The sequence below is a fragment of the Argentina silus genome (genome assembly GCF_951799395.1).
Source record: "Argentina silus genome assembly, chromosome: 20".
In the NCBI taxonomy this organism is placed as follows: Eukaryota; Metazoa; Chordata; class Actinopteri; order Argentiniformes; family Argentinidae; genus Argentina; species Argentina silus.
Window position 1 is genome coordinate 3,438,103 of NC_139674.1, and position 10,000 is coordinate 3,448,102.

The 10,000-nt window shown below is 48.2% G+C and overlaps 1 protein-coding gene across 1 annotated transcript in view; it reads right to left on the reverse strand.

Annotated features, from left to right (window-relative positions):
* The window catches only part of celsr1a (cadherin EGF LAG seven-pass G-type receptor 1a), a 92,484-nt gene that overhangs the window by 26,799 nt on the left and 55,685 nt on the right, over positions 1-10,000 (reverse strand). Inside the window, exons 7-9 of the mRNA XM_083692240.1 lie at positions 4,915-5,072; positions 2,435-2,598; positions 1,986-2,111 (exon numbers count right to left, since the gene is read on the reverse strand). Of these exons, the coding sequence (XP_083548366.1) occupies positions 1,986-2,111; positions 2,435-2,598; positions 4,915-5,072 (448 nt within the window). The remainder of the gene's footprint in view (positions 1-1,985; positions 2,112-2,434; positions 2,599-4,914; positions 5,073-10,000) is intronic.

A 10,000-nucleotide genomic window follows, 5' to 3' on the forward strand; every position in this document is an offset into this window, starting at 1 on the left:
AGAAATATGATGAAAGTCATTAAATGACGGGTAACCGTCGTAACTGCAAAAGGCAGAAGGAATGTGGTGGGATAAAAAAAACAACAAAAGATCAAGAGAAGAGGCCTCAGTCCGAAAATAGACAGCCCATCAAAACGGTGGAGAGCGGAGATAAAGCAACACCTTCACAGTGACCTGAGGACACACGCACAAGCCGTGACGCGAGGCTGCTAATTCACTACCTTCTGTCCCACACCAGTGAATGGAAACCCCCAAATTACAAATCTAACGTCTCCTTTGATCAAACCTTTATTTATCCAGGTTAATCTCATTGAGATACAAGCCCTTTCTCAAGAAGAGACCTGGAATTCAATGCTATTTTACACCAGCTTGTCAACAACCGGACAAGGAGCCAAACACCTCACATTCACTTTTGATCCTCGGCCCGGGACAGATACTTTATCTGGGCCCTGGCACCGTCAAAGAGCTACCTCATCCAGGGAAGGAGAGGTGAGGAACCTTTCACATTGTTTTGGAACCGGGCCCGGAAGGGTAAATCAACCTATCTTCTTACCACAACAACACATGAGAAGGGCTATTACTCACAACATTCATCTCACTGGAGTAAAAATAACAATATTTTTGGCAAGTGTGCCTAGTACAGTGTATTGCTGTGCCTGGGATCATTTCCACAACTAGCGTTATTGCTTTATGACATAACGCTGACAAATACAAGCAAGTAAATCTGACACATAAACACACGCATGCACAAACACGAACTGCGAAATTCCCATGATGACTTTGCGTTAAATCTCTCTGTGTGTGAGACAGGACAGACACCTTATTAGTCACTGTAACCTTTTCAGACCTGCTCCATACACACACACACACACACACACACACACACACACACACACACACACACACACACTCTTTCACACCCTCCTCCACTAAGTTCGCCCCCGGGCTTACACAAGCCTGACAGCAAAACTACCAACCGTACAAGCACACACAACTATCATTAAGGTTGTTGAACACACAAACACACACACACGCACACGCACGCACGCGCGCACACACACACACACACACACACACACACACACACACACACACACACACACACACACACACACACCTCCATGTATCAATCATCTGGGAATAATATGAGAAACAGTGCAGGTAGGATCAAAGCCAGGACAGCTGTCTACCCGGAGCCACAGTGAGTCATCATCATCTTTCCCACAGACATGTCCATCACCAAGGGAATAGAGCAGTGTTATTGGGACTGTTTATATACGACATGTACGCTCTTTGAAAAAAAAGAGGGCGAACCATTTGAAGAACCCTTCTGGGTTCCACATCGAACCACTTGGGGTTTTGGGTCCCACAGGGACAGCCCTTTATGGTTCTAGGTAGAACCTTTTTTTCTAAGAGTGTCCAGGATCCTAGAGTGCTTCTGTGATCCCCCCCCCCCCCCCCCCCCCCCCCGCCCCCCCCCACACATATATAGCGCAAACCCACTGCTCCTCTCCCCTTTGATTGTGCCCAGTACAACATTCCTGTCCGTTGATCCTACAGGACATGAAATATGAGTCAGAATGTGAGTCACGTTGTGTCTTTGTCTAAGCGGTGAAATAGGACAGGAGTCTTTATTCAGGGGCCCAGTAGTGTCTAGGTATCACTATCACTGTAGGTTTGGCATGGTAGCAGCATGAGTAAGCTAGGATCAGATATGTATCCCAGATCCTGTTGGATTTCCATCTGCAGAGACTTTTACTTTACACACACACACACATGCACACGCACACGCACACGCAGACACACACACACACACACACACACACGCACGCAGATCGCTATCAACAGAGACACTTCCCTCATGGGAAGCTGAGCCACATTAACTCCAGGGCCTGCTCCCCCACTTCCTCATGCAATCAGCACAAAACACACACACACACACACACACTCACACTCACACTCACACATGCAGACATTTCACTCACCTTGTTCGCAGTTCTTGCCGCCGTAGCCCAGCGGACAGTCACAGCTGTAGGTGTTCCACTTGTTCACACACACCCCTCCGTTCTGACACAGGTCTCTGGTACAGAAGTTCTTCTTGGCCGGACAGCCTTCAGAACAATCAACATTGGCACGATTCAGCAGGCGTCAATGAAAAAGGTGGCTAATGCTGCATTCAAGTGCTCCTCAGAAATAGGAAACTTGGACATTCCGGACTCGGCAACTTGTGCACCTCTCACAATTAACCAATAGGCAGCTCTATGCAAAGTGTTAGGCTAAATGTTAGTGGGAAGCTCAGAGTTTCCGGAGAGCACTTGAATGCACCATATATGCTATCTCTGTAGAGAAATCATGGAGTAACTGTGCTATTACTGTTGTATAACTGTCGAGTAAGTCATGAGTAATAGATCCCAGAGCTGCTGGTTATCCTGACCTGCAGTGGTGCCGTTGTTAGCGATGTAACTAGCCATGTCTGTGGGCTTGCTGTCGATGCTCAGGTTCCTCATGCAGCCCACGAAGTCTCTGTTCCTCACGGGGAAGTCCTCCGGCAGGTTGGGCACCCCACCCAGCAGCAGAGGCCCCGTCAGATCCAATGACCTGCAGAGGAGAGAAACGGAAACTGGGTCAGAGAAGACCCAAAATGGCCGCCTATAGAGTTCCCTACGGAGTAGGAACTGAAGTTGTACACCCATAGACTGACCTGAAGAACGTAGGAAAGTCATACGTTACTGTAAGCCCACTAATTGAATTACTGCGGCTACGGTGACTAAACCAACGTTTTACCACACAGTGCCTTCCCATCATGGTCAAAAACCCACAATGCTCCTCTAAGGTTCTACTGGGTAATTGAGGGGTAGATGCTAAGTGGGATCCTTCAGATGACCCTACCCTAAACCCTAACCTTAACCTTAACCATAACTCTACCTAACTCTAACACTAACCCCAACTTTAACCATTTTTTTTCTCAACTTCAATGGGGTTACCGTCAGAGTCGGGCCGGCCCAAGCATCCCAACAAGCATTCAACGCAATCGAGGGTACTGGCTTGGGGGGTACGGTTAAGCTCCCAAAAGTCACTTGTCACATGCCTTGTTTGACTGAAGGGACAAAGTCACTGTGACCTAGTTGGAATCTCCATCCTAATCTGGGTCCTAACACTCGTATTGACTTAGGCAAAGATGCAGGCAGAGGAAGCTGCTTAAACAGAAGCCTCTCAGCTCAAACAAACATCAAAGGCTCCGGGGTTTAACAGGACTTATCATGACGCCATACCAACGCATACCACAAAACATATGATTCATCTGCATACAGTACCTGGCAAGTATTCAAAGTCACATGGGCTACTGCTGAGACAATGGTGTGACAATGGTGTGAGTGGCCCGGTGGTGACACTGGGAGAGGTTCTCCACAATGGGACAGTGGATGTGAAAATTCACTAGGTGTCAAACAGTGTTTGTTACCTCAGTGGTCCAGACAGGGTTTGACTGACAGGCACAGGAGATGTGTGTGTGTGTGTGTGTGTGTGTGTGTGTGTGTGTGTGTGTGTGTGTGTGTGTGTGTGGATATGTGTGTGTGTGCGCATGGGTGTGTGCATGCATGTGTGCGTGCGTGCGTGCGTTTGTGTAAGTGTGTGTGTACGTACGTGTGTGTCTGTATGTGTGTGTGTGTGCTATAACTTTCCCTCTCCCTAACCTACAATCTTCGTACAGCAGCCAGAGGAGAAATATGTGTAAGTGTGTGTGCATTGCATGTACATGCATTTGTGTGCACATGTGTGTGTGTGTGTGTGTGTGTATGCATATATGTCTGTGTGTGTGTGTGTGTGTGCATGTGTGTGTGTGTGTGTGCATGTGTGTGTGTGTGTGTGTGTGTGTGTGTGTGTGTGCGCGTGTGTGTGTGTGCACGTGTCTGTGTGTGTGTGTGTGTGTGTGTGTATGTGTGTCCATTTACATATGTATGTATGTGTGTGTGAGTGTGTGTGTGTTTGTGTGTGTTAGAACTTTCCCTCTCCCTAACCTACAGCGGGTGAACCTCCAAAACCTCCAGTGCAGCAGCCAGAGGAGGTCATACACAGTATAAAAACACCCCATCTAGACTGGGGCGACAGGTTCTGGTGGAATGCTGCCTCATTAACATTCCCTTTGAAGTGTTGTTTTTTCCTTCTCCTTCTGAACCAGAATGTGTTCTAGCTTGCTGACTAGCCTACCGTCCTAATTTTTAAATGCTCTTGGTTTCGGATAGAGAAACAATTAGCATACAAGGTAAATGTTGAAAAGATACGGTAGTTTTGAAGCCATGTAATGCTTTGCCTCTGAGACAGTGGAGAGCATGTCGATCTGGGGAGATTAACACGGAGAGCACAAGGACAGGACTAATCTGTTGTAATGGAGGTAATTTAACATTAGCCCTGCAGTTAAAAGTCCTGTTCTTCTATTAGGCTCACCACAAGAGGAGAGAGAGAGAGAGAGACTAGGAAATACACCTGGAGAGAGAGAGAGGGGGAGGGGGGGGGAGTTATAGTAGAAAGAGAGTGGTAGAGGGCGACAGAGAGAGATGATAGAAGTAGTGAGAGAGAGAAAGGACAGAGAGAGAGAGAGAGAGAGAAAGGACAGAGAGAGAGAGAGAGAGGACAGAGAGAGAGGACAGAGAGAGAGAGAGAGGACAGAGAGAGAGAGAGAGAGAGAGGACAGAGAGAGAGAGAGAGGACAGAGAGAGAGAGAGAGAGAGAAAGGACAGAGAGAGAGAGAGAAAGGACAGAGAGAGAGAGAGAGAGAGGACAGAGAGAGAGAGAGAGAGAGAGGACAGAGTGAGAGAGAGAGAGAAAGACAGAGAGAGAGAGAGAGAGAGGACAGAGTGAGAGAGAGAGAGAAAGACAGAGAGAGAGAGAAAGACAGATAGGTAGAGACAAACTCACTTCTTCTGGCCAGTCTGGGTGCCCTGGGCAGCGCAGGAGTAGTTGCCAATCTGGTTGCCAAAGCGAACTGCCATAGCGATGTCACAGTCGTCCACGGCAACAACAGCGACCTTTTCACCTGAGGGTCCATGAGGGATTCCCAGACGGCCAATATTGGGCTGGAACACAGGTGAAAGGTCACATGATTATGACAGGATATCCAAAATGATTACAATATTAATTGATTACATTCTGAAAAAACAATACACATAACTAATTTAATTGTATTGAATACACGTTTATGATATATAACTGCTATTTATGAAAGGTACAATCATAAAGTATGAGGTTTGCTGCTAATGAGACAAAAGCTCCCGGATCTGAATGTTAATCGGGGAACATTTACATCAGATTAGAATCTGATTTCCTAATCTCCTCGGGTTTTAATCGCAATGTCAAAGTTGAGACTGAGGTTTAGTCTCAAATATTTCTCCTAACAATGGCTGCGGCGACGGTGCTGTGTCGAAACCAGGGTATTTTCTCACAGTGTATTTCAGACCCAGCAGCCCACAGATCAGTAGATTACCTATCTGTCCCTGGAGAATGTTAAAGCTGTAGTCTATAATTACACTACAATACCACTACAGATGAAGTAAAAATGAGGGCACTGAGTTTACAGAAGATATGGGAGGAGAGAGAGAGATATAGAGATATAGAGATATATATATATAGAGAGAGAGAGAGAGAGAGAGAGAGAGAAGGAGTGTGTGTGTGTGTGTGTGTGTGTGTGTGTGTGTGTGTGTGCATGTGAGAGAGAGAGAGAGAGGGAGGGAGAGAGAGAGAAAGAGAGAGATGGCTAAGGGGTGTGTGTGTGCATGTGTGTGTGTGTGTATGCCAGGAGTTAAAAGTGTGTTTATCACACAGAGTCTATCTACAAGCAAATAGGATTAAAGTAATGGGACACTGGTGGGGCAGAGGGACTGTGGAAACAAAGGGAGAGGAAAACAGAGTAAAAAAAGAGAAAAGAAGAGAGAGAGAAAGAGAGAGAGAGGAAAGCAGGACAAAAATAAATAGGAGGGGGGGGGGGGGACTGGTCAAAAATAGAGAGCAACGGACAGAGAAAGAGAAAGAGAAAGGGAGAGAGAGAGAGAGAGAGACGGGGGAGAGAGCTGCACCATTTGGGGTCAGGTCTGCCCCAGGGTGGCCCAGTTTCCACAGTCACATTTCTCTGCGTTATCTCCCTACCACACCTTCACCCCCACCCGTTTTTTTCCACCTCTCCAAAACACACACTTTCACATTTTCCACAAAGACCTATCAAACCAACAGCACATTCTGACCTCACTGCTCTCTCTCTCTATCTCCCGCTTTCTCTCTCTCTCTCCCTTTCTCTCTCTTTTAAACAGAAACACAGAGAGAGAGAGAGAGAGAGAGAGAGAGAGAGAGAGAGAGAGAGACAGAGAGAGAGAAAGACAGACACAGAGAGAGTGAAAGAGGAGAGAGAGAGAGAGAGAGTCTCGCTGTGAGGCTATTTGATCTCTTTCCTGCAGCCGTGTGACAATGGCGAGGACGGGCTGTTGACAGCACAGTGGGCGTGGTCCCGGAGCAAGGCATCACGGGACTGCTTTCAAACGCACATTTTCTATTTTCACTCATTGTTCGAACGAAAAGAGCTACATTTTGAAATAAAATCCTTCAAAAACGCTCACGTATCTGATTTTGAGGTTGTCAACAGTCCTTCGAATAAGGTTCTGTTCTTGAGTTACAACTAAACATTAGACATGAGTGCAAAGTCATACTTTAGACGGTCGGTACCGTTCTCTCTGGCTGTGTGAGGCAGGATATGAGAGGGTGTGACTTGTTACCCTGATATCAATCAGTGCGGTGTTGTTGCCTTGGACGCTCCGCTGTTGACAATACAACAATGACTGGACTGGTCTGGGACACTGACAGTCATACAGTCAGTCACTTGTGAGGTCCCATTTAGAGTAAGGAAAACCCTAAAGTGACAATTACTCCAGTAGAGCAATCACACTGTGGTACAGACGAGATCCCTCTCCGCAACCATGCTAGGGCCAATCCTGCTAACCTACTGTAACCTACTGTCAATCACTCTGTGAGGAGTGTGTGTCTATCAGTGGGTCTGGGGGTCTAAGCTAACGGGGGGGGTTTTTAGTGGACTCTGAATAGAGCCCCAGGTCCAGTTCAGATTCTCCTCCTGCTCCCCTCTGCCGTCCTTCTCAGGGAAACCACCACCGGGCCTGAAACCTCATTACCCCCTCCTGGCCCTGAGCCAGCTCTGCCCTGCCGGCACACAAAGGAGGAGAGGAAGAAAAGGAAAAGGTCCCGGACGGACCAGGGCTCGTTGGCACGCGGCCTCCCCCACCAACCCCACCCCTGGCTGGGTTCTTTCTCTCTCTGTCTGGTCCTCACCCTCCCTCTTCTTCCATTCTCCAATGGATCCCCTCTACTGGACCCCAACAAACACACCCACATTCACACTCACACACTCACACACACACACACACACACACACGCACACGCGAGCAGCTGCCCCTCACGTGCACTGAACAAATGCAAATGTTCAGCAATCTTCTCCAACAATGTCACCAAGCAGCGCAACACTTTACTCCAGTGGAATGCTGCCAACAAGTTGTACTGCTACTGTACCTATCTCATGAAAGCAAAGAGCTTTGAACTCTGCTGGGGTGTGTTTTGAGGTTCTGCCAACGTTGCTCGGTACTTTGTACGACCCCGTACCACACAACGCTCTGTACGTCAGGTCAACCAAGAGAGAGAACCATAACTCTGGCACGGCCTTGATTTAAGAGTTAACTACGCTGGCAGGCTAACCCCATGGCTCTCTATCTATCAATCTAATCTAATCTGTATGTGTGTGTGTGTGTGTGTGTGAGCGTGCGTGCGTGCGTGCATGCGTTTGTGTGTGCGTGCGTGCGGGCGGGCATGCGTCTGTCTGTGCGTGCGTGCGTGCGTGCGTGCGTCTGTCTGTGCGTGCGTGCGTGCGTCTGTCTGTGCGTGCGTGCATGCGTGCGCGTGTGTGTGTGAGCAGACAAGTCGCAACCAACTACGACTGCCAAATGAAGGGGATAATGACTTCCTGTCTATTGACGCACCGCCACAAAATCAGGAGAAAAAAACTGTTCGGAGCCTGAATAGAATAACAACAATGGTGAAATGAAATGCTCATCATGCTTCTGTGTTTTCATAATCAGACACAGCAGAGATGGTGGGAAGAATGTGGGAATATTAACCTCCTTTATTTTATGATTAATATGCCTCATTTGAACAAACTACCGAACCATGAACGGTGGCTCCAGATGATGTCTATATGAGCTGTCCTCTCCGAGCGAGGCGGACACACCTGTTTGTGTTTCAGCCCATGTTTTGTTTGTTTTTGAAAGATAATTTTGAGTGTGTGTGTGTGTCATTTTCTTTTTTAAAAAATATGTTTTTAGGCATTTCTGCTTTATTGGAGAGAGACTATCTGTAGAGATTGACAAGAAGGATGGGTGAGAGAGAGAGAGAGAGAGAGGAGGGGGGGGGGGGGGGGGGGGGGTGATATGTCAGATATGCTAATGGCCAGAATCGAACCAGGGACCTTACGACAACATGGTATGAGCCTGAGTGTGCGACGCCACTTAAGCGCCCTTTTAGAGTATTTTTGATAATTATGTAGACAACGCCAAAGGGACAGGCGAGAGGGGGGGGGCAGGGCAGACTGTGAGGCGCGGGGAATGGAACCCGGGACCTTGGGGTGATGTCACATGGGCTTAATGTTGGGTACGTTCCCGCTAAGCCACAACGTCAGCACCTCTGCACATGGTTATGTCAAACACACCAGAGATCACTCCCACTGCTCTGTGGTGAAGGAGGTGAGTGTGTGTGTGTGTATGTGTGTGTGTGTGTGTGTGTGTGTGTGTGTGTGTGTGTGTGTGTGTGTGTGTGTGCGTGCGCGTGCGTATGCATATGCACGTATGCGAGCGTGCTCATGTGTGTGTCAATGTGTGTGTGTGTGTGTGTGTGTGTGTGCATGCATGTGCACGTATGCCAGCACGCTCATGTGTGTGTCAGTGTGTGTGTGTGTGTGTGTGTGTGTGTGTGTGTGTGTGTGTGTGTGTGTGTGTGTGTGTGTGTGTGTGAATGGCAGGCTCGCCTCAGGGTGACTAATGGTAAAGCCCTCAGTGATGTAGCTCAGTAGGTGAAGTGTTGTCGTTGATGTCGTTAAGCCACTTCACCCATTGACAGGCCGGCAGATCAGTGGTGTGAGTGTGTGTGTGTGTGTGTGTGTGTGTGTGTGTGTGTGTGTGTGTGTGTGTGTGTGTGTGTGAGGGCTGTTTAGGAGAAGTGGTGTGGGTTTATACTCTTCCTGTCTGCTCCTCAGAGTGCCCATTATGAGGTGATTGATGACAAGTTAGATCACTCCATGGGCAGGGCAGGAGATCAGTGGTGTAAGTACCGACACACACACACACACACACACACACACACACACACACACACACACACACACACACACACACACAAACACCACTCTGGACACAGAAGCACTCCAGGCCTCTCTCGAGTTTGGCAGACGCACACACAGGATTTGCCAATGGGTATAGGTGGAGGTGTGTGTGTGTCTGTGTGTGTGTGTGTGTGTGTGTGTGTGTGTGTGTGTGTGTGTGTGATGCCATACAGGTGCCCTGAGGGCAGGGCTGTGTTAGGGCAGGTTCAACACACAGGTAGTAGGTACAGAAGTACCTAAGCTACAGATTGCTACATTTTCACTCTCCATGTAAAACCTCTGGTACCATGTTGAATGCAGGACATGTAGTGTGTAATGCATGGATAGTATACATTGTATATTTATATAATGCAGTTGTGCTGGGATCAGACCACAGCCTAGCCAGACCACACCCGTGTCCTTGGCACTCTGCCAATCTCACCCTTGGAACCCTATAGGTGGCAACATGTGTGAGGGACCGCCCCCCCCTAGGGGATCGGCACGGTAACGAGAGAAATCCGTTTTTCCTGTCTCCCCTCAGAGGCTCAGGGAGAACGAGGTAACTCTGGATGTTCTATTCGTTTCCCATCTATCTTTTAT